Raw genomic sequence first — 26884 nt, forward strand, 5'->3', positions numbered from 1 at the left:
TCACTATCATTGTCGTTATTTTCTAAATCCAATAAACATCCACGAATATCACTGCTTCTTGATAATTCACTCATTTTAACAGTTTGCAAGACACGTAACTGTCAACAACTAACACAGTAACACTATGTTTTCATCGCTCAGAAAAAGCTAGATACTAGATCACTATGAGATATTAGAGTACTGAAAAAACATATGGACATGAAGATAAAAGCATGCTGAATCTAGTGGTATAATTCTCGAAGCGAACAGACTGCAGGGAGATGAGATATAGAAGGCTGAAATAGATCATCTCGATCAAGACGTTGCCAGTCGGCCGAGGCGTACATGAGTCGATCGAGACGATCGCCAGCTCTAGGGAAACTATATTTAGTTTTAATGTGAGTATACTATTGTATTTTATAATTGACAGAACTTAGTGAGGTCTTTGTTTTAACTCGGATTTCTTTTGTCTGTCTGTGTGTATGTAACGCTTTCACGGACAAACGCATTGGTAGAATTCGATAAGTTGTGGCAGGAATATTCCTTTTTCAACTGCGCGCGCGTCGATGTATTCACAAGGTTTTTTGAAATTTTGCATTTTAAGGATAATATGAAAATAAAAGGAATTCCTCAATACTCCGATATCACTATTTATAATCAATTCTGAAGATAGGATTGATCAGACTATAGAATTATTCATAATCAATCAGCTGACAAGTGTATTATTCATTGAATTCATTACACAGATGTCTGGAGAAGCCTTGTCTATTTCTATAAGGTCTATGGTTTCAATATTTTGTTTTGCATTCATAGTATTATTATGCGTGCCCATTAGTATTATATAAATATTCTCACATTTGAAAAAACAAATTAATTAGGTGATTGAAAATAATTAAATAAACTAAATAATGCCGAAGAAATAAAAAAAAAATTTTTTTTCAAATATTTTCATCAGATGGAATGGTTATCACGGAACTGGATGAATTATCATATGGAATATGAATTCAAACGTGAACTGAGTTTGTTAACATTTCAAAATGGTGACATCAGATACTTGTGGATGAGAAAAGTGCGTGAGGTCTACTTTTCACAGAACTACTAGTAAATAAATAATGTTTTGAAATGGCACCTGCTAAAATACCTACGGGTTTAACAGGTCTCAACATTGTATTGTATATTTTTGCCCAATAAATTGATCGATTTATTGAATACAAGCGAGGTAAGAGAAAGTTGAAGAGGAGGAGGAATGAAAAAAGACAGTGGAAGAGAAGAGAAAGAGATGAAGTGTGAAAAGAAGAAAGAGTGGACGGAAGGAAAATGGTAGAATGATGGTAGGGTGGGATTAGGAGGAGGATTGATTGATTGATTGATTGATTGAGTACTTTATTTATGTAGATTACAATATATACTGGCTTATACACTTATATACAATAGCTTACAATACAGCAAAGTTATAGATGAATTTACATAATATAGACTAAGAAAATAACTATTGAACTGTATATGATATGAAAAAGCAATTTGTAATATAATAACTGTAGATAATAATCATATTGTTATGCATCTACATAAATTGGCGGAGCTTTGGACATATCAATGTCCATTCTTTGGGAAGAATATTAAAAATATCCTCCCCACTAACTCTCTACCAAAACGTTAATTTCGTTATTTAAACTAAGGATTTATTTATTAATGGAAATATTGCAAAAGTTTTAATCAATATGAATATTGAAGAGAAAAAAAAAAAAAAACAGAAAATTGATAAAGTAAAATAATTATATAGGTAGATATGATCAAATAATTGATTAATAAAATGAAGTAGGCTGAAAGTAGATCAGGGTTATCAAATTTCAGTAATATACAGCAGTATGCAGTGGATAATTGAAATAACATGAGTTTATATAATATATATATATACAATTCGTTCTATAACATGGTTTAAAGGTTTATATTGGTGTAATGGGTGAGGGATGGTTGTCATGTGATCGTTCTAGGGCCGGACAGTTTCAGTCATTTGTTCCAAAATATGTTTTTTTAAAGTCAGGTTGAAGCTCGCTCGGCTCTCGATAGACCTGATAGAAACAGGAAGTGTATTCCATGCACGACAGGCACTGACTAAGAAGGATTTTGTGAAAATAGTAGTTCGATGATTGGGTATCCTTAAAGTACTTTCTCCGGTTCTAGTATGTGAAGCATCTATCCTCCTACCTTCAGAGACAAATTTGAAATCATCTTTAAAATAGTTCGGATTACCGTATTTCAAGATATCTCTAACAAGCTTGGCTATTCGAAAAAGCCTCTGATCGGGAAGCTTCAATGTTGAACTAGCAATGTGGGCTGGGGTGATATGATCATGGCGTTGGAGAGAGTAGACGAAACGTAGACAATAATTTTGGCAACGCTGTAGTTTATCATTCAGAGTGACTTGCATATCATTAAGAACAGAATTACAATACATTAAATGTGGGAAGATGAGAGATTGAACCAATAATAATTTAATGTTTCTAGGGAGGATATCGTGCATTTTCTTCAATGCATGCATGGCTGAGAATACCTTTTTACAAGTTTTGTTCACTTGTTCTGACCAGTCAAGAGTATTATTCATAATAATGCCTAAATTTTTAACTGAGCTACAGTAAGGAATGTCATTACCGTCTACACTAATTTTGTGAATCGATTCAAGGTCAATATTGTTTATAAGACGAGAATATCCAATTATAATGGGTTGTGTTTTGATGGGATTAAGCTTAAGGCCATTTTTCTTTGTCCATTTCCACTATCGAATTGATATCCTGATTCATTGTTAGTGGATGAGGGAGAAGAAGACGAGAAGAGAAAGAAAGTAGATGGAGACACGAAAAGAAAGACGGGAGGAGCTATTAGGAGGAAGACGAGTAGGAAGAAAAGGAGGAGAAGGAGAAGGAAGAACAGGTGGAAGAGGATTAGAAGGACGAGAATATAGGAAAGAACGAAGATCATAAAAAGAAGACTATGATAAATCGATCGACAGGTTGAGGATTGGGAAATGAATGAGAAGAAAGTGACGTATCATGATCAGGATAAGGAGGAGTGCGAGGATAGGAAGGAGAAGGTGGAGAAGGACGTGATGGTGGTGAAAAGGAGGAGGAAGAGGAGGAGAAGAAGAAGAAAACGAAGAATTGGAATGAGAAAAAGTAGCAGAAGAAGCGGTTTGCCGCAATAACATATTTCTCCTTTCCTTTTCGCAACCACAACAGTTAAAGTGCAAGGACTATGACCAATATTTTGAAATCTCATTATAGCTTTGGCAAATTTTTCCACTACTTGAAAAATATCATATACGATTTCCAATTTAGTTCTCGTTCTTGTTTTACATGTATCAAAAAATCAATCTATTCAATAAAAGCATTTAAACATTTCTAGTCCAGTCAAGGAAAGGTTATAGAGGGAAATGTTGGGAAGACAATTTTTGACCCCGCAGTTCTGTTTAGGGTAGTAAGGAGGTAAACATATCAAAGTCCCCACCACTACCCCCTGTGCAAAGGGGATGGGGGTGGTTAAAGGTACCATTTTTGGTTTCTCGCAAAAAACTCGAAAACTATGTATCCTAAGGACTTGACTGTCATATAACACATTGAAGCTTACATGATTTCCTACAATATTTATTCTACAACTTTTTTCATATCTTCTCTGGTTTCCGAGATATCCGCTCTTGAAGGTGTGAAATAAAAAAAAACAATTTTGCCACAACTTTTTTTTATTTTTGCTCTTATAACTTTTTGAAAATCAATGGGAAAAATCCATCTTGATTATGAGCTTATAGAGCATTACATTTTCTTTAATTTGATGTAGCCTATAATTCCACACTTTCACAAATTTCCCTACACCTTTTGCAGCAGCTTTAGTGTTGAGTGTGATGTCTCCATTTTCGCAACAATAGACCAATTGACAAAGGAATTTTGAGGGAATGTTTTAAACATAATTTTCGACTTTACAGCTTTGTTGAGACTAGTTGGGAGGAGAACATATCAAAAGTCCCCATTCCTAACTCATGTGCTAAGGGGATGAGGGTTACACTCGTAATAATTTGTTTTCATATTATGCATTTGTTTGTGCTGGTCGGGTCTACTAATTTTGTCTTTATTTATTGTTGTTTAAAGGTTTTCACGTCCAAATTAGGAATACTCGAGCGTATTCTCTCGACCAATGACAGTAGAGCTCAACTGTCATTGGACAACAGCAAATGGCCAATCGTGGGGCTGCATACTAAATATATCATCACTTACATAGATAAAATTATCAAATAAATTACAGAGAAGTCAACGCAATCTTTCAGCGAACTAGAGAACTAATAGTGTAACTCGTTACTGCATTGCTTGATTATGATTGGCTGGAGTTTGTGGCCTATTTGGGCTGGGCCAAGTTGGTCGACCAATCATATTGCGAGAACGACTTCGGGGTGGTGTGACTAAAAGCTTCTCTGATTGGTTTTGTTCTCCATCTTGTTATAATAATATATAGTACCTTCATAGCATGTTCAACACCTCCTCTCCATCATAGTAATTTCATAGTCGTTTCAAATTGAATTTTATCGTGCATTGTTTAAGGCTGTGCAAAGGCTTAAAATAAACTTTATACTGGTGATATTTTTCTGGTTCCCATCATAATTAATTTGTCTCCAACTCTTTTTTACAACTCTGTGTATCCTTACCTACAATTCAAAAGTTTTGAGTTTCTCAAACTTATGATGTTGAAACATGTTTGTATAATTTTTACAATAAATAAGTGATATTTTCGACAACAAACCAGTGTGTTCATTATTAGTTTATATTTTATCATACGAATGATACCAATCTATGGACATTAGATGTAATGATGCTATTTCAAGGTGTAAGTTTCATTTTATTATTAATATTGTTGAATTTGTGGAATTTTACAGAAACTTTCCCAATACGTTTGAATGTTCCAATTGTGAAGTACGGTAATAATACAGATTGCTTCAAAAAGAATGACACAATTTTTAACAGATATATTTATTTAAAAAAATTGTGCACACAAACCAATACGGTATTTTATAATTATCAAATTACTCACAGAAGTGTCAAGTTTATGATGATGATGATGATGATGTATTATGAGTGTTCTAAGTGCCCTCTTTTTGAGGCTCGGGTGACATCCAGACGGTAGCCAAATTCATCCCAGACTGTTCGCAAGATGTCTGTCTTCTCGGACTGTAGCTACTGCATCAGTTATCCTGGTTTTTAGCTCCTCAATATCAATTGCTAAGGGAGGACCATAAACACAATCTTGAAGGCTGTGCAAAAGCTAAAAATAAACTTCCTACTGGTGATATTTTTCAAAGTTTTTCGAATTGTATATCATCAAGCTATCAAAATGGAAAAGTTTTCTCTGGTAAAAATTTTTTTACTGATCATTAATTTTTGAGATATGAGCGCCTTAAGTTTAAATTTTTGGGACAGAACATTTCAAATTAGGTAAGAAATAAATCCATGAAATTTAGAGGATAGATTGATTCTTCATGGTATTGTTGATCTGGTAGAACAAAAATTTTCTGAAAATATCAATTTTTGAGAAAGTTATTCAATTTAACAAAAATACCCAAAAATAACACAACTAAATGTCATTCTTGGTTATTTTTAGTAAATTGAATAACTATCTTAAAAATTGATATTTTCAGAAAATATTTGTTCTACCAGATCAACAATACCATGAAGAATCAATCTATCTAGTATTTCTATTAGTATCTAGTATTGAAGAAATTTCTAGTATTTCCTATAGCTTTTAGTCCTGTTGTCAATATTTTTGCAGTAGCCAAAGTCTTCGGGAGGCTTACAGCATTCAACTTTGGATTATCATTTATTTTTATTATCATTTGGATTGAATTGTAATCCTTCTTGAGAGATTATTCTGTTTCTTCATAGAGGAAAGAAACGTGGAGCTTCTTTTAACTCATATTTCTATACCTCAAGTACGCGTCTGTATCCTATACTATTAAACTAGCAATTTATGTTTATATGTTTGCATGTTTTTATGTTCATATATATATCTGTATGTGACCGGATGTCGAAAACGTCTCTAACGATTCTCACGAAATTTGGAACAAAGTAGGTTTTTGATATGAAGATTCGATTGCACTAGGTCTCAACCCTGGAATAACTCGCTGAAGGACATTAAAAGGATATACAGCCTTGGAGAAACAGCTGGAAATTTTGTCGTCTGTCGATACCGTGGAAGTGAGTGAACAAGTGCATATGTGTGGGATCATCCAGCTGATCTCACGAGAAGAAAAATTCAGCGAGAGTAACTTATTTCCAAACGAAAACATTTCTCTTTTTTTAGAAAACATGTGTACTTCAGAAAGTCCAAAATAGTAACTAGATACTGTTAGTGTAGAATAGTTCATAGTATATTAACAAATATTGTAGCAAACATAGTATAATTCTAAATCGAATTCATAGTATATCTATTTGTAATTGATGATGTGTTTGTTTTTTGAAGTGTGAATAAATTGTTATTTTGATGAGTGATAGTAGCTTAACCTAGATTTTGATTTGGACTGTAGTATAAATTTGAAAAGGGACAGTTTTGGGCATAAGCCTGTTGTGCCTCCTCATATAACTGTTAAACTATTTGTACGACTGAGAAAATAAATAAATATAAACTATTAAATCAATCTTTCGTTACAAATTTTCTATGCTTTTACACTCCAGAGCAAAGCTCGGTCCCCCGATATTAAAGTTGAGACCAGAAATCGTCATTTGGGGATATAAATCTACTGTTGCTCAGGCTTAAATGTATCATACTAAAACTGAATAATGCATTGCAAACCATTACTACAAACGTAGCGACGTCTCTACTTACCCCATAATACACTTCGTGCCGGAATTTGTAGCATTTTATCTCTCCTTTTGCTCGGACTGTACACTTGTGACATGAAATAACTCGAGGAAAGTCACAAATAAAAATGCAAAGAAAGGCATTTTCCCAGAATACGTGATTCCTGAAACCCATTATAGAGCTTATTCCATCGGATAGTCGTTTTTTATAACGATATTCTTCCACGATGAATTAACAATTTCTCAGAGTTATGCAACAACTGGAAAAACATTCGATTTTGAAATACTTGTGGTTTTTTCAATAGATTGTTTAGGGGGTCAATATTGATTCTCACTTGATTTTGAAATCTTTTTTGTGATTGTTTCAATGGATTGATTAATGGGTGAATCTTGATTCTAATTGAAGACCCTATAGAAGGCGAGAAGTTCAATGGTGAAACATCTTTTACCAATATCTTTCTGATTTTTTTCTCTTCGTATTTCAAGTAACACTGTCTATCTCTCAGGCAAATAGACGTTTTGCTCAAATGACTTTCAACAGTTAGTCAATTGAACTTCAAATCATAGAGAAATTATAGCATGAGAAGATATCCCATGGTATAGGGCGTATTTGTTTTAAATTCCCCTTTTGTTCAAGCCCATATAGTTCAAGTAGTTTTCTCCGTGTAGCTATGTGACGCTGGCCGTCTCTCCATACAGAGCCATTGATATACTCTCAACCGGCCAAGACAGTAATAATCAACAATAGTCGACAGTAATCGGCTTGAGTAAACATAAAATCGGCTTGAAATTTGGAACATAAACAGCATATATCGTTGTTTCAGTAAAAATCATCGAAGTATGATAAATTTACCAGATAGTAGCACATATAAAAATATTTCAGGCCACGTTTATGCTATTTTGCATTTCCGTTTACAAAAATCTCTGGATACCCGAGAATGTTGATGATTTATAGATGGTGTTCAGTATTTTCCAAATGCAATTTTTAGACGACAGTTTTAATATTTCGCTAATGTGTTTATTTGTGCGTGAGATTGTACAGAAAAGACTGCATAAGAAAATATTCCATGGTATAGGGCGTATTTGTTTTAAATTCCCCTGTTTGTTCAAGCCCATAGTTGAAGTAGTTCTTTTTGTGTAGCTATGTGACGCTAGTAGTCTCTCCGTACTGTGCCATTCATGTACTCTCAACCGGCCAAGACAGTAATAATAACAATAGTCGACAGTAATCGGCTTGAGTAAACCATAAAATTGGCTTGAAATTTGGAACATAATCGCCCTATAACATGGGATATCTTCTTATTTATTTTATTTCTTTGACAATTACACATCATAATATTATAATATATACTATGATTGGGAGAAGACAACAGGCATAGCCCAAAACTGTCTTCTCCCAAATTTTTACAAATAAAAAAGTATGCTGGGATATCGTCTCTATTGTGAGATCATCTGGCTTTGGGCTCGGAGCGATCATATAGCGTTTGTGGTCTGACGTCATATTCAATCCGCCTATACATTCAGAACTTGAACTCATAGTGAATTTGCCATTTCTAATGAGTACTATAGCCATTAAGCTACTATTCATATGATGTGTCTGTATATGTGTGTGTGTACTTATATCTAGTGAGTATTTTTTTGTGTGCCATTTATAATTTTTGATTTGTTGAAGAATGTTAATAAATTCAATTATAATTGTTGACCGAAGCCAATCTGAGGTCTTAGTTTCGACTCGATCGGCTTTTGTCTGTTTGTTTGTTTGTTTGTACCGTAGTTACAGTCGCAGTTATTGTCCGATTTGGATGAAATTTGGTATGCAAGTTCTTTGAAACAAGGCGCAGAAACGTATGTGTAACGATTTTTGATAAAACCTCTGGGTTTTTTTGTAATATTTAAAAAACCGCGATCTAACCTCGATCCAGAAAGGATGTGTCTTTGAAGATACAGCAGTTCATTTCCATACTTTTTCGCATCAATTGTTATGAGCACATGGTGGTCGAGTCGGTTAGACCGTGGTCTATCAAACTGTGGGACCCAGGTTCAATTCTCGTTCCTGCCAGTTTTTATTTTTGCAGATAATACTAATATTGTTTTATCTTATTCTAATAATATATTATTATAAAATAAATTATTATGATTAGATAGAATAATTGAATTGAATCATCTTATTATTATTAAATTGATTTAACAAATTAATTGGATAAATTATTTAAAAAAAATCTTTATTGTATTGGAGTCCAATACTGCAGTTGTAGAGAAAAATTTGTATGTAAAGGTATAAAGGTATAATTTTTTCCCTTTTTGTGTAGTTGAGAAGTTGATATTGTGGTAATTATTAACATTAAATTAAAAAGACCAAGAAATTGTCAAAAAACACAGATTTATTGATACTTAGAAATACAGGTTTCGGTAATTACACCATTGTCAATCTCTGATAAACTCTGATAAAGACCGAAACCGGTCTTTCTGAGTATCAATAAATCTGTGGTTTTCGACAATTTCTTAGTCCATTAAAAGGTATGTTTTTGATATAAAGGTACTCCTTGATAAGTCCAGTGTCCCTGGAAACAGTGTCTCTAGCACTTTCAATGGTGAAAATAATAGATGACAATCATGGCTAAATCTTCACAATATACTGTACTTACTGTACTGGCCCTTTTCATCAGATTGGAAGTTGTATTCATGAGCGAGGTCTACTGTTCGCAGAACTACTAGTATTATAATATGTACAAAACATGAGAAAATAATCTCAATCAACTTGAAAGAACTCACTCTTCTCTCGCAGACTCAAGTCTTTGTGGAGAGTATTCACTGTTAAATGTTTAAATTAATTTTATAAATTTGTATTATGTTTTTGTGAATAAAAAGCTGTTTGATTTGATATCATAACACCATGGGGTTTAGCACGAACTTAATGGAGTCTAAGTATACATTAAATCGTTTTATTATTAATTTATCAACTCTTAATTACTAGGCTGGGTGAAAAATCACCAGGGGCTTGAGAAATTTCGATGCGCTAGGTTGGCAACGATGCCCACAGATATATAGTTCTTTGTAATCTCCTAACTAATAGGGTACTTCAAGACAGCGTGACAAGTGTTTGTGTTCCTGTGCTCGTTCTACTGTAATGTGACTCCCTGGGTGATTTTTCACCCAGCCTAGTAATAGTGTGAGTTTTTCAAATATTGTATGAATTTGTCATGAATTTTATTTTCAGACTATTGACTATTATACAATCATAGAAATCATTAATTTGTTTGGAAATATAATGAAGAATGAAGTTATAATTTGTAGAAAATAATTGTGTTTTTATTATTTTTTTGTTGATCTACCAGAAATCATCATCAAGTTTTTCAGAAAAATAGACTTATTTTCAATTATGGAAAAATATATTGAAACATTGTCAAAAAATTGGCAAGACACGTTGAAATATACTTCAAATAATAGATCATGAGATTCATTATTCATAAATAGGAATATAACTTCCAAAAAGTGAAATAAAAAAATATGGGTGAAATTCCACCCAGCCTAGTAATAGAGAGGTTGGGGAAGGTATCCTAGAAACTAAGGTTAAGGTTATGTTAGGGCGTGATCACATTGAATGCGTTTATGTGCAAGTCAATGTCAGATCATGCATGAGCCGAAAACCAAAATCTGGAAATTGCCTTTGAAACAATCATGTTGTGACTTGTATGTAGCTGTTCCTATTGCTCTTTCCAAATTTTGTTTCTCATCTGCGCGCTTGGTCATGCATAACCAAGCGTGCACTTGCGCATCGATATGATCACACCTTGAATCATTAAATCACGGAGTGATCCGTGGTCTAGTGGATAGAGTGCTTGCGTAGCAGCCTAGAGATCCCGGGTTCGAACCCTCTCATTACCAAAAAGTTTTTTTAACCAGTTCACTCCCGTATTATCGGATGGGCACGTTAAATTGTCGGTCCCGGCTGAAGTATGACATTCGTGAAGCCCATTGACGGCTTAAATTATATATTCAGGCGGGGGGACTTCCCACCAACAAAAGCCATACGAATTTACTTTACTTCATTAAAATAGCTTTGATTTGTAGGCTATGACTTCCTTGAATGATAGTTGAGATAGTTATACTCCGTTCTGCCGTTCTGAACCGGTCAGCATTCTCTAATTTCTAGTGAGTACTCAAGCACTCATGTTGAACTTACGGAGTCTCCTCTCTGGAAACCTTCAGTCGACTGACTCTTATCGACAAATTGGCAACTGCGCTTCTACCTATGACTCTATCCATCATAGTAATTGGCAAGTCTTCCTCCATTTCTCTGGGCCGCATATTCCTCCAAGTCAAAAAGTTGTTTTGTATGGAGTATAGTTGGCCACATATCAGCTGGCTATCATCATCATCAATATTGTCACTAAATCGTCACTATTATCATAATCAATGATGAATTTTTTTGAACTTCTATTACCTCTTTAACTTACCATGATAGATATCACAACCGGATGGTGACTTCTAGTTTTATAATGTTATGCTCCTACTTCCTAACTTATAGTTGACACAATAGTACTTTACGCAACAAGTCCGGTAACGATAATTTACCGCATAAGTATGATTGTTTCTGCCCGAAATATAGTTGAGGGCAGAATTATCATATGAATGGGGTAAATATGTTACTGTACAAGTTACATACAATATTTTTTGTCATACTAATCTGAGAAAGAATAATATTGCTGAGAAACAGAAACCATTACCTGCTGCTGCTCGAGCTACTGCATTCTATAAACATGACCTAGCCCGTAGCGCCTAGTTCATAACAGACAGACCCTTCGAGCTCAAATGAAATAATAAAGGCCTAAATTATAAGATTTCAGATGAGTTCTTATAACTTGAAGCTCCTTAAATGAGCTCTTTAATTATTTCAGTTGGTATATTAATTACTCAGATGTTATTAGGACACAGTAGAGTCCTAACATACTCGACTGTAAAGAGAACATATGATCTCTTTACAGTATAGTATGCTGTAATGAAAATCACACGTTTTCTTGTTCTGCAAACAGTTGTTTACTGGCTTGATTTAATGCATGGAAAACACATGCAATTGAGTGAGTATGACAAAAAATCAGTTTCGACTTGGAGGGATACAGCGGAGCAGAGAAAAGTAGGGATACAGCGGTGGCGATGTTGACGTGCTATAACTGCTCATGGTACGCTTACCTAGTTTCCTCTTAAGTCGGAACTTGTATGGACTATAGTTTCTGGCGGATAGAGGATAAATAAAACAATAATTGGGTTTTTTAGGTTTTTTAATACATACAAAAATCGAAAGATACATATATATCTTGATAAGCGTCAAGTTTATAGGGTTATATGAAATATGATAGTTATGGGGTAGATGTTAAGGTAGAGATTCTCCTTCATTGGATTATAATACTTTTTATCCTTCGGAGAATGTTCTCCCGTTCATAATCGGAAGGAATAGTAAAATTCAATCAAGAAGTATATCTTAGAAGTTAGAATAAAATTTTCAACTAATAATCATTTTCGATTTGGAAAATAAATTATTTAAAAACTTGAGTTCAATTGAAAGTAACTTGAATTACATCAAATATAAAAAAATAAACATTATAACATTATGATATAATATAGAAATTATATCAATTATAAACATTCAAAATTATGACGTAAGTAAGTAATTGATACAATATTTCAAAATCAGTATTGCAAAAAAATCAATAAATTATAAGAGTGTTACATTGACATAGAAAGTATGATATATATTCTTATGAAATAAATGTATCATAGAATAAAAATGAATTTCATCACATAAATAATAAATAATTAGAACACTGACAAATACGGTGAATTAATAAAGATTGAAGGATAGATACAGGAATAAACTGCTAAATATTACAAAATATTATGAATGTAACAACAAAGTTCATAACCGAAATATATGAACAAACGATTACATAAAAATATAAACAAACTACATCCTTAGCTATAAATTCGTATATAATGCTCTGCCAAAAATAGAATTCTTTAAATTTCGCCTGATGAAAAGCTTTATCACGACAAACACCCAATCCTGTTTTTATTTGATCCCACATTCTAAGATCGTCATTTCCTTCATTCAGTCTATTCAAATCATCAAAGGCTAGTTGAATTTATTAATCGTGTAATGTGAGCATAACTCGCAGAAAAAGAAAATATAGAAAGAAGAGAGAAAGATACTTGCAATGAAGGAGATAGTCTATGAATCTACGCTTTCATGTTCTTGAAATAAAAATGGCTCAACTTCAGATGTTGATTGAAGTTTTATCGGTGTACTCTGATAATTTAATAAAGAGAACGTTGCATCTCTTATGCCTTATAACCTAACAGAAACATCGATTCAACATCAATAATGATTACTTATTCCTAATAGCAATGTGACCGTTTAATTTCACATTGACAATATCTAGAAGCCAAATTAAGGGCCGTGCCCCTTCGATTCTTTAGAGCGTTCTTAGTCAAACTCTTTGGCGGGACTTGACCAATGAGATGAAACGATCAGAATGCGTCTAGATGTTGCTAAACCTCAGGTTGAGATCGGTTTTAAAGAATCGTGTATATATATCATATTTATATCCGTTCCAACCCTAGGTCACAGCAGGGGGCTGCGTGCTCCATGTTATTTCAATATAACAAGGAGCACACTGTTACCATTTTTATCCAACTCTATAAAAAATACTGACTTTACCGTTATTTCTCTATCACAATTAGATCACAGTCTCTGGCTTCAATGTACTCCGTAAGAGCAAAGGTGCTGCAACCTTAAGTTTTCACAGACTTTGGTATGATGTATATTATGCGGCCCTTAAAGTGGCTAACCAGAGATGATACGTTCATATCGTACCATAACATATATACTTAGTAGTAACATTCAATGAACAAGTATAGCATACTTTGGGATATTCCCAATTCAAACATCAAGCAATAATTATTTTGAAGATTCAAGACAACATTCAATGAACATGTATAGCATACTTAGGGATATTCGCAATAATTCAAACATCAAGCAATATTTTTTTAAGATTGAAGACAACATTCAATGAACATGTATAGCATACTCAGGGATATTCGCAAGCAATAAATTGTTTGAAGATTCAAGACAAGCATAACACGTAGGCCATTTTTTGGGATCTGGGATAGGGTTCATCTGGGATGTTTTTTTTGGGTTGTTCGATTACAATATTGAGCATCGGTGGCGGGGCTTATCTCTGCCCGCTCCACTTCCGCTCGCGCCTCCACTTCCGCCGGCTCCACCTCCGCCGGCTCCACCTCCGCCCGCCTCTTCAATTTCGTTCGCCTTCAGTGCCTCATACTCTGCAGCCGCGAACAGACGCCCGTTCATCTGAGCCTCGTCGATCATCTCCATCAGCTGCTTAAACACCTCGGTCACCCTCCAGTTATGCTTGGCGCTGCATTCCACGTAGCGGCTCATCCAGTGGCGTCTGACCAGAGTCGATATGGCGTCGCGTGTCTTCAACACCTCGTTATCGCGTTTGTGGCGCGCAAGATCTTCCTTGTTACCGACCACCACGAACAGCACCTCTGACTCATCCCGGCTCTCCGTGATCTGGTCTCGCATCTTGCTCACGTACTGGAAACTGTCAGTTTCATTCAGATCGAATACGAGCATATAAGCGGTGGCGCTGCGCAGACCGTAGAAACGGAAGTCGGTCCATTCATAGAAAGAATTGACCGGGAAGTACGGGATGGCCGGCAGGTCGAAGATCTTCAGCTCGTACATATGATTGTTGATAATGACAGAAGGATAGTAGGTCTGCTTCTTCTCAGTTGTCTCGTAGTGGTAAGGGAAGTCATTCCAGACGAACTGCTGCAGTTATCATGAAATCAAACAAAATATTAACATTAAGGCCTGTTTTGAATTGAATTGAATTGTTTTCACAGTATATATTTATAATTATTTATTTATTCATTTATTGTATAAAATACTATAATCATAATACAATTATGACATTGGAGGAAAAACTAGGCTGAGCCTGTACTATTTCTCTCCAAAAATTTTGATAAAATGTAAATGTTGTCCAAAAGTTAAGGTTATGTAATCACACACTGCTTCTTCACTTGATTTTCGGTCCAGGAATGATGATTTAAAATTTTGAATTTTGAAGGTTGATTTTATACTCTAAATGAATCACAGAATGTATCACAATAAATTAAAAACTTTAGAAATATTGCACTTATAAAAAAAATTTAATACAAAATCAAAAACCTACTCACTACTTATTATTCACAGCTGAAAAAAAAAATATATATAATTATATTTTCGAACACTTCATACGCTAAATTCAAGTTTATATATTACATCCCTGATTAAGCTGATTTACGACTCACACTGGCGCACAAGGAATCTTCCCTTTGCCGGTGTTTTTGCCTCACCTACTGTACTTATGCATGTGAACATAAATTGAATCTTCATTTTATAACTATTACTTATAATATAAAGGATATCATTTCGTTATTATATCTAATTAAATAAATGTATGTATCTTGGTTCAAGTGCAGTAGCATATACTTATATTTATTCTTGTAAAGCTTTTTTGTATTTTGTTTTTGGCAAAATAAATATTCATTCAAATTCAAATTCAAATTTATTTATTCCACACTCATGAATACATATACGTACATGAATCAAACAAAGCTCAACATGACAATACAATCCAACCAAAGTATAATAATAATAAACGGTAAGTGAAAAAACCACTGGCATAAGATGACTCTTGTTCGCCAGTGGGAGTAGGAGATGAAATTATAATATGCTTAACCTGATTTAAATTGATTTAGCACAGAAGCAAATAATATTTTTACAGTATAGTAAATTATGAAACGAAGAATCGAAACAAAATTCACAACAAAAAAATTAAAAAATTCTCTCGAGTATCTTAATACACTATATAACTATGGTACTCACTTATTCATAAAATAGTGATCCATAAATACAGTGTAAACAGGGTATATAGAACGCATTTCATGGTAAATGGGAAGAGGGAGAATCATAATATTCTTATAAAAAACAAAACAATTCACAAAATATTTAAATTGAAAATAAAAAAATTCTGGCAAATCGTAGTTCCCATACGAAAAAAATAACAAAATATTCAAATTGGAATAAAAATTCTGGCAAATTGTGATACTTATACGAAAAAAAAACACAAAATATTCAAATTGAAAAAAAAATTAAAAAAATCTTGGCAAATCACAATTCCTATACGAAAAAAATCACAAAATATTCATTCATTCATTCATATGAGTCCAAGCTGGGGTTTAAACCAAATCTGATGATTTTTTCACTTGTTTTAGACTTAAATAAATTCATTCATTCATTCATTCATTCATTCATTCATTCATTCATTCATATGAGTTCAAGCTGGGGTTTAAACCAAATCTGATGATTTTTTCACTTGTTTAAACTTAAATTACGTTTGTACTGCATCTCTCTGTCTCATGTTTAAACTCCAATAGTAAAGAATCAAATGAAAATCAAAAATTTTTTCGCCACAACAAAAATAATAATCTTGGATACAAAGTTGAAAAAAACATTTAAATATACACGAAAAACAACTTTGTCAAAACAAAATAACATGTTTGGCGCTGCCTGCAAAACCGAAGTTTGAGTGCTGGCAGCGAGTATCGATATGAGTTTGAATATTTTAAGGAGTTTAAAGAGTTTGAAGAGCTTGAAGAGTTCAACGAGTTCAAAGAGTTCAAATAGTACAAAGAGTTCAAAGGGTTTAAAGAGTACAAATAGTACAAAGAGTTGAAAGAGTTCACAAAGTTCAAAGAGTTCAAAGATTTCAAAAATAACAAAGAGTTGAAAGAGTTCAACGAGTTCAAAGAGTTCAAAGATTTGAAAGAGTTCAAAGAGTTCAAAGAGTTCAAAGAGTTCAAAAAGTACAAAGAGTTCAAAGAGTTCAAAGAGTTCAAAGATTTCAAAAATAACAAAGGGTTGAAAGACTTCAACGAGTTCAAATAGTACAGAGAGTTCTAAGAGTACAAAGAGTTCAAAGAATTCAAAGAGTACAAAGAGTTCAAAGAGTACAAAGAGTTCAAAGAGTTATAATGGTTTAAACTCTTTGGTAGTCAAAACTACCTAAGCAGGAGGTTTAAACCAAACAATCTACATTAACTTGACATCTGCTATGATCTGAACGGGAACATAATTATTCTTAGATGATAGTTCTCAATAATTTTCTGTAGGCAACAATATTCTGGTTATAAATTGAAAGTGAACAGTGTTTTCACGAAGGAATTGATGAAAGTTTGCAATGAGAACTATGAAGACTATGAGGTTATTTTGATAGTAAGAAATATCAGACACTGAACTAATCATTTCAATTTCTGGGATAAGAAGAAATGATTTTCACTGGATGATTCAGTACGAGCTTGAAAGGATCGTATTTATGGACAATTCTAAAGAACTTTATTTGCCAAGCTCGTTTCAGTCCTCTTAGAATACCAATCGCAATTTTTTTATTGTACTATTCTTACTGATTCTTGTGATAATTATTATTATTATTGAAAAATATTTTTTGTCTCAATAACTAAGTAGCCGAAGATCAATTCTGATCTCAAGACTAAAATAGTTGCAATTCAAAGCAGAGACTCATTCACTCTTTTCCAGATCAGAGGCTTAGAAACTTGCTTACAATATTAGTTGTACCTTTGACTATAGAAAGAATGAAAGAATTCTAAGAAAGAATTCTTTCTATAGTCAAAGGTTGTACCAAGAACTGCTGCTTTATGCATAATTTATTCTCATATGCCAGTTCTCCAACTGCAGTTGTTCCATTGCTTGTCTCCATTCTTTTGTGACCAGTCCATTGGCAGACACTACTATAGGGATTATCACCACCTTCCTTAGTTTATACATATCTTTCAGTTCAGTATTATCATCAGATAGACTCTGACTGTCGTTCAAAACAATGTCAGATAAAGTATATAAATATTAGGGTATGTAATTGTAATTACACTAACACTGATCGTGTGAAATTGCACGTGCGTTTAGTGTGAGCAGTTATTGTGAGGTCCACGTTAAAATGACAGTGTTTAATTAGCAATGGTATTGCTGTCCTTGTCTATCATTCAACAAAGCGGATAGCGCTATCTCTCTCTCGCTTTGCGCTGTTGCCAGATCGGCTTTTAACAATGTAGAATTGATAATAAATCAACAAAATATGTTATCTTAAGTATGAAATTTCATTAAAAAATTATTGAAGAATATGATTTCTTGCTTAATGAAATATAATTGATTATTTTAAATGAGAATGAACAATTAATATTGCATTAATAAACCTGTATCAGCTACTGTCAAGGAGGCATTGACAAGACAGTGAGGATCGGCAACGTTGTTCTCTTATCTTTCTCCACTGACATTATAACGTAGACCTCACTATACAGTCAAAATTTAATCACGAAGTTTTTTCTATGGCTCTTTCAAGATTTTTTTTCTCATCTGCACGCCTGGTCATGCATGTTCTTGCGTGCACTTGCTCATACGTGCATCCAATGTAATCATACCTCTAGCTACCTCGTTTTAAAAGTGATCGAGTGTGCTTGACTAACAACGTTTTCAATAATTGCTCTACAAATACGATCCTCCATGACTTGGAAATGAAGGGAAAATTGGATAGTTAACATCTTTTCGCCACACTGAACAGCTGTTTTCCAGTCCCTACGTAGATCTGAAAGACATTGTTTGCAGACGACTCTCGTCTGACGTCAGAACAGGTTTCTTTCCGGCCTAGGCCGGAAAGAGTACCCTTTCCAGCCGCTAACATGGAACTAAGAAAGGTGATCAAAAAACAGCTGATCAAAAAACTTTTCATTATTTGTGTTCATTATTCAATAATTAAAACATTTATAATAATATCATCTTATTGTCATTTGAAAGAATAAAAAAGTATAAACTTGACCTCCCACATAATTGAACATCATCTTTTAGGTTATTTAGACAAATCAGAATAAAAAATAGAAATATACTTGGACAATTTCCTGATATTCAAATTACCTCAGATTTGCTAGAGCTATCACCTTCCACTTCTGCTTTCAGAAGTAGTGCTTAGTAAACAACTATTCTCATATATATGTGATATATGATATATATGATATATATATTGTTTATTTTTGTGTGTGGCGAAAAATAGCGTTATCACCACGGGAAAAAATGTTTTTCCGGCTCTCAATCTTTTCTAGTCCTCGGCCTACGGCCTCGGACTTGAAAACCGATTTCGAGCTGGAAAAATCTCATTTTATGCTCTAGGTGCGAAATATACTATTCTGAGTGCATGAACAGCTATAGTGAGGTCCACGTTATAATGGCAGTGTACAATTGACAATCTGTTGCTGTCCTTTTCTATCATACAAAAAAAAACAGATAGCGCTATCTCTCTCTAGCTTTGTAATGTTGTCAGTTTGCCAGAATATTTTATTTTTAATTTTGACAGTGACTGTACAAAAGTAGACTAACAATTCTCAGCCGCTATTTTTCTCTTCATTCTATCAAAATACTTTGGTACACAAGTCGTATAATTGATTTAAAATATATTTTTGAAACAATGAAATGATTTTTAGACATTACCGTATAAGAAACACAAATTAAAATGACATTTTAAAAGTTGATAACTAACCATCCTAAACTTTATCCATTCTTCAGTTAGCCTACATGTTTAGGTTAGACCTACTTGTACCGGTATAAATAATAATTGAAAGGTTATTTCAGAATTATTTCCAATGAAATTATTTATTTTAAAAAGGAATTCTATACTTCTATAATTTTTGAAAGAAATTTGAATAGAATACCTACCAAATAACTCAATTTCTGTTGTTTTTAAATTCAGATTGGTGTATCACAGCTTTTTAAATTGCCGCTATTTTAGGTTTGTATAAAAATAAAAATCTGATTTCAGTTATGAAAGCAAATTTTTGAATCAAATTATGAAAAAAAATATTTTCTTGATTTATTTGAAATTAAATTGATTATTTTATTAAGGAAATGATAATTATTATTAGATCAAATTTAATGGGATGAATTGAGTAACAAGCAGCTGTGTACACTCAGTGACAAAATGGAGAGACTTGGCAACGTTTCTCTCCTATCTTTCTTCACTGCCATTATAACGTGGACCTCACTATATATTGTGTGTTATAGTTGGAATGTGAACATATGGAAAAAAAAGTATTGAGCTAACTATCCACGGGAACAGGCTTGATTAATAATCCACATTACAACTTTACTCCACAGCGGGCTATCTTGTTTGTTGCTCATATAACGGATTACATGCTGCTAATACATCATAATCCATTCAACACGGCTAAAGTTTCCAAGATTGAATAAGTTAAGGTGTAAGTAAATTTGTAGAAGAAGTCAGTTGGGAAGTTTGAAGGCTTATTCACGTCTGACGGGAGATCAGAAGGGATTAATGTTTAAATTTACAACTTTGAAAACGAAAACGAAAGCGTATACAGAAGTTTTGAACTGATTCTTTACATAGGCTTACTATGAATAGGAAATATTTACTTGGATAGTGTCTTGTATTAAGTGAGTGTTTCTTGTGTATGATAGTAAATAGTTATTTGTGCAACTAGTGCGCAAAGTGACAGTTTGCTGCACCGAAAGAAACGTTTACGCCCGAGCCGTAGTCGAGGGCAGAATGGTTTCTTGAGTGCAGCAGAGGAACTTTGCGCACGTATTTCACATTAAGTTTTTCCTACAGTTACCATTGAATATGAAAAGTGGGTAATTATGGGTAAAATTGCCTTAAGTGCATCAAATATTTTTCTGTGTAATTTTATTATTGATAAAAACCTTAATTTATTGTCAAATTGAATAAAAATGTTGTCCTTGGTTATAATATATAATAGTAATAATTAGCGCGTTGTGCTTCGTTGCACCTCTGCTCACTATAGCAGCCACAGCAGTCACTGTTACCAACTTCATTTTGATTTTGCTGCACTGTTGCTCCATATAACCTACTAAGTATTTTGCGTTGCCATGTTGCAAATCTGGAGTGCAGAAAAATTTTTCCCGCACTAGAGCGGAAAAGTGATTCTTTGCGTTCTGTAATCAGTGCAGCAATGGCCACTTTTCAACGTAACTGTAGGAAAACACATTTCCTCAAGATGTCTTATTTGAGACAATATTTATAAATTTTACTCATGTATTTATGATGATGTTTCGTACAATCCCAGTCAACAAAGTGTTATAGAGGGAAAAGTTTGGAAGGCAATTTTTGACCCCGCAGGTCTGTTTAGGGTAGTGAGGAGGTAAACATATCAAAAGTCCCACCCCCTACACACTGTGCTAAGGGGGTGGAGGTGATTCAAAGGTACCATTTATTATTGGTTTCTCACATATAAATAGAAAATTATGCATTTTACAGACATGATTATTCTATAAGAAATTAAAGCTTACATAATTTCCTACAATATTGATCTTACAACTTTTTCTATATCTCTTTCACTTTTCGAGGTATCCGCTCTAAAAGATGTGACATTTTTGAGAAAACACATTTCCCTTCAATTTTTTGCTATTTTTGCTATCTTTTTGAATATCGATGGGAGAAATCCATGCTGATCATGAGCTTATTCTCAGAGCATCAAATTCTCTCCAGAGAATCAGAGAATTTGGGTGGGGACTTTTGATATGTTTACCTCCTCACTACCCTAAACAGAGCTGCGGGGTCAAAAATTGTCTTCCAAACGTTTCCCTCTATACCCTTTTTTGAGCATTCATTGCCTGGACTATATATTGAATACGGTTTATCATATCATATCATAATATTATCATGTTATCATATTATCGTATTCAACAGTAATTCATTGGCTATTGTAAGGTCCACGTTATAATGGCAGTTGAGAAAGATAGAAGAACAGCGTTGCCGATTCTCTGCCTTGCCACTGCCCTCTACAGAGGCTAGCTGATACCGGTATATCTGATGCAAAATTAACTGTTCATTCTTTTTTAAGGTAATCAATTATGCGAACAGAAAATGTATTTTTCATTAATTAAATAATACATTTGCATTGTTGAGGTTGAATATTCTCTTAATGAGTTATATTTCAAACCGATCTGGTCACGTGGCCGAGGTAGAATCAATTATGCGACAAGAAAATGTATTTATTAATAGTTATTAAATAAGTTATTAAATAATTAGTTATAAAAGAATTATTAAATAGTAAATTTCCATAATGAAGATTGAATATTTTGGTGTTTAATTATTTTTTTACATTGTTGAAAAACGATCTGGTAACGATGCGGCGCTAGTAAAGGATAGCGCTATCTGCTTTGTCGAATGATGGACAAGGATGCAACATCAATGTTAATCAAATACTGTCATTATAACGTGGATCTCACTATAGATTGCCGGTCATTGTTAATTTCATGAGTGATATCTATATATATATATATATATATATATATATATATTATATATATATATATTATATATATATATATATATTATATTATATTTTTATTATATATACATACATATATATACATATATATGAGTGATATATATATATATATATATATATATATATATATATATATAAATAAATGAATGTATGTATGTTTGTTTGTTTCCCTATAAAAACTACTTGACAGAATGGCATGAAACTTTGGGAATATGTTGTGTGAATATTGAGGATGGTTTCTGACCAGAAATTTAAATAGAGCCCCCCTATACAATTAACAATTAATAACAATTATATTTTATTAATCAATTTTACAGACCTATGTTTTCGTACTTGCCGGCCAAACGGCTACCGAAGAACGGAAAGATGGTCATGATTCAAGATCATGTTGTGATAATATGATTTAGCATCTAAAGTTAACAGCTGTAATAAACAGGTCTCCCATGCTTAAGGCTGTGCAAAAGCTAAAGATACACTTTCTACTCGTGATATTTTTCCAAGTTTTTCGATTTGTATATCATCAAGCTATCAAAATGAAAAAGTTTTCTCAGGAGTTTTTCCGATCATTACTTTTTGAGATATGAGCGACTGAAGTTTGAATTTTTGGTACAGAACATTTGAAATTCGATACGATATAAATCCATGAGATTCAGAGGATGAATTCTTCATGGTGTTGTTGATCTAGTAATATCAAAATTTTCTGAAAATATCAATTTTTGGAAAAGTTCAATCTCATGGATTCATTTTTTACCGAATTTGAAATGTTCTGTCCCAAAAATTCAAACTTTAGGCGCTTATATCTCAAAAAGTAATGATCGGAAAAAAATTCCTGAGAAAACTTTTTCATTTTGATAGCTTTATGATATACAAATTGAAAAACATTAAAAATATCATGAGTAGAAAGTTTATTTTCAGCCTTTGCACAGCCTTAAGCACGGTAGTTTGGAGTTGTGTAGCTGAAGATAATGGTTCCTTAGAAGACCGACACAAATAATAATTATCAGTCCCCTATCATTGAGAAACTGGGAAATGTTGGTAAAAATTATTCACCTCATGAAAGAGAGCTGTTCATATTGCATTCATTTATTACTGAAGAATGACATTAGCTTAAATTTAGCTTAGCTGATATTCATCCTAAAATGGAAGATGGAAAGAATATGGAATTCTGTGTGATTCATCGTATATCGCATATCTCCTGGACAATCAACAACTATAAACGCATTTAATTCATATTTAAAACACTAATTCAACCTATCTATTTTTTTAATTCAACACTTTACTGATAGATATTACTACCAATTATTGATTGAGAAGAATATATGTTTTCGGAATAATAAATGCTACATGACTAAGCACATAGGAAATCCGTATTGAGATGTAAATGAAAATATTGATTGTCAGATAAATTTCAGGATTCACCAAATAAAGTCAAGTATGACATGAGATACATTGACGTTTTGGCGGTACGAAGTTCGCCGGGCCAGCTAGTATATTAAAAGAAGATGTTGTAGCATATTTGACTCCAATAATTTTAGATCATGCACTGTCCCAGTAGCCAATATTGCTTTATAAAGATGGATTCAAACGCAACACTTACAGTGAATAATGAAAATATAATTATTGCTATACGTTGTAATGGTATTATTTATACTCACTCGGCCGGGCTGGGTGGGAATAGTCCAATTACAACTTATGTAAATTATATTTTTACTGTTATACTGTGCTAACCCAGCTTTATTTTTTAATGTTAGTATTTATCTATTCATATGACTTTTATCGGCAGAGATATCTTTTTGGATATTCTGTCTTGCCGTATTACCCAATGTCATTTTCTATCAACACTCAAGCTTATAGGTTACGTATGTTAGTGAACATGACATCTATCTAATCAATCTAATTTTAAGAGTGATGAAGAGGTTATGGGGTGAAGAGCAAGAGAAAAAATAACGTATGATCAAAGACATTGTACTAGGAGAAAGCTATCGACCAATAAGAAGAGACTCCTGGTCTAACGCCTTCTGATTGGCTAGCATTGCCCCTTTTCTGTCACGCCGCTCCCTATTGGTCCCCCCACTTTCTGTACTCAAATTCTGTATATTGCTACAGATCGCAGCACTTCATGGGTCTTGATTTTTATGGTTAATTCAGAATATTCTTTCTCATCCCTCAAACTATCTACTCAATAACTAAAGCAGGATCCATACACACCAGTGACAGTGAAAGTGAAAATATTATTCCTAATAGACGTCAGGCTCGCTTCGTTCGCCATATCCATCTAGCCAGGAGGCTCCGCCCCTGAACCCCCGACTGGATCGTCCAAAAATGAGATCAGCGGGCTCGCTTCGCACGCCTGCATTTTTCATTTGAGCATGCTTCATTCCATCAGAAAGTCGAAGTACTGAGAAAACGCAGAAAAGCTGAGAAAAGCGTTGGAAAAACGCTGATTTTGGGCGTATCTTTGATGAAATATTAAAGTCACCTCATCACAAAATTTTTAGACCCTAACTTAACCTCTGTCTATTACTTGATGAAATAACTGAGAATACGCAAAAAACGCTAATATTGGGTGTATGTTTGGCGTTATTTCAAATTCCTTCTAACACAATATTATTACACCCCAGCTGAGCTTCTGTAGAAAATTTGAACATTTTCTGTTCATTTTTTCTCGATAAAGCTGAGAAAGCGCAAAAAACGCAGATTTTGGGCGTATCTTTGGCGTTATTACAAATTCCTTCTAACACAACACAACACTAACCCTAGCCTAGCTTCTGTACTAAATTTGAACAATATCTGTTTATTTGTTCTCGATAAATCTGAGAAAAGGCAAAAAAAAAACGCTGGAAAAACGCTAATCATGGGCGTATCTTTGGCGTTATTACAAATTCCTTCCAACAGAACATTATTACACCCTAGCCTAGCTTCTGTACTAAATTTGAACAATTTCTGTTCATTTGTTCTCGATAAATCTGAGAAAACGCTGGAAAAACGCAGATTTTGGGCGTATCTTTGGAAATTTTTCCAAATCCGTTCTTAGTGCGCTTCTAAAGGGCTAACTGAACGTTTTTGGTCCATTAGATTTTTAGTTCTGCGAGTGAGTGAGTCAGTGAGTATATATGTATGAGTATATATATATATATATATATATATTATATATATATATATATATATATATATTATATATATATATAAGCTCGAATGTGATCATTCATACTGCTAGGCCGTGCTAAGTGGGAACAGTCCAATCAAAACTCATGGAAATTATTTTTCCACTGTCACTGATGTGTGAGAAACCAGCTTTAGACGGTCGGCATAAGAAGCGACATGAGTTTCTATAGAAAACAATATAGAGTTATATAAAATGCTTCATTTAGTGACTCCAGCATAGGCCTATTGTATATATGTGAAATTTTATACGAACTAGACAAATACGTGTAGATAATTAGATAAATCCTTCAAAATTCACCTTGTAATATTACTCGCTGAATAACCCAGGTAATATGAACCAAAAGAATTCTCTCTTACCTGAATTAATGATGTTTTTCCCACTCTGGGAGCTCCCAACAAGATGACCTTCACAAGATCAATCGAGTCAGGGCTCGTTTCTACTATAGACAGCGGACGCGCTGGTCTATTTTCCCTTCTCTCCAGATAGTCCAGATCCAACTCTGAAACAAAATATTTCAATAGGATCAATTAAAAAAACTTGATATCAGAGACAAATAATCTAAATAGAATTATTTTTAACCTTCCAGTAGTCGCGCTCTAATCAATCACACGAGCAGTCGCGTGTTGTATTTTGTACAACATCCAATTTTCCATTTGTTATGTACTCTGTTTACTGTCAAAACATATAAATTAATTGTATAATTAATTTTTCCATCTTCTTGGATTATTTTACGCCTATGAACATTTGGATGATTACCATTTCATAGCCCAATAAGGTACATCAAGCAAAGCCATCAATTCTGTGTTATTGGTTCGTATACAGTTTTTCCCTATCTTATGCACTGTCGCGACTAAATTTCACCTAAAGACTGAACCATTGCTCGGTTGATACTGCAACTCAGTGGAGTGATGAGGGGAATGTTTTGAAATGCATAGATGGCTCATTCACTGACACCACCCCATTCAATAAGGTTTGAGCAGCAAAAAAACTGACACTGTTGTACTTTTTACAACAGCGCGACTGCCGGAAGGTTAATACCTTCACAATATGGAGTTTTCAATGTTGAGAGAACTGGCATGAGTTCATCGCTTAGTTGGCTTCAGTAGTTACAGTGGGCCTACGCATCCGTAGCTTTGCCCCTGTGACTTTGAAATGGCAAGGTATGGTTTGCGGGGTAATATTCATGGCATCGCAAAAACATCAGCCTTTAGAGACCCTAGGATGGAGGAAGCTCCTCACAGAGCTTCCTTGAAGAAAGCTCCCCACACACAGAGATTCTTCATGAATGAGGGAGTTGCAACAATGGAAAGAGCATGTTGAGCAAACGTCAGCTGATAGACTGAGTTGTGCTAAAAGGATGTAACTCCAAAAAGCTCCTTGTGTATCTTTTCGGATGCAACACGTTGCTTTTCAGAGGATACAAAAGGGTATCTGTTGCTTATTCAAG

General features: G+C 33.7%; 1 protein-coding gene across 1 annotated transcript in view; it reads right to left on the reverse strand.

The window, feature by feature from the left end:
- Positions 1 to 12082: 12082 nt before the first annotated feature.
- Positions 12083 to 26884, reverse strand: part of LOC111052388 (ras-like protein family member 10B) — a 30799-nt gene continuing 15997 nt past the window's right edge. Inside the window, exons 3-4 of the mRNA XM_039441416.1 lie at positions 25794 to 25936; positions 12083 to 14670 (exon numbers count right to left, since the gene is read on the reverse strand). Of these exons, the coding sequence (XP_039297350.1) occupies positions 14017 to 14670; positions 25794 to 25936 (797 nt within the window). The 3' untranslated portion in view covers positions 12083 to 14016. The remainder of the gene's footprint in view (positions 14671 to 25793; positions 25937 to 26884) is intronic.

Source organism: Nilaparvata lugens, chromosome X, assembly GCF_014356525.2.
Source record: "Nilaparvata lugens isolate BPH chromosome X, ASM1435652v1, whole genome shotgun sequence".
Taxonomy (NCBI): Eukaryota; Metazoa; Arthropoda; class Insecta; order Hemiptera; family Delphacidae; genus Nilaparvata; species Nilaparvata lugens.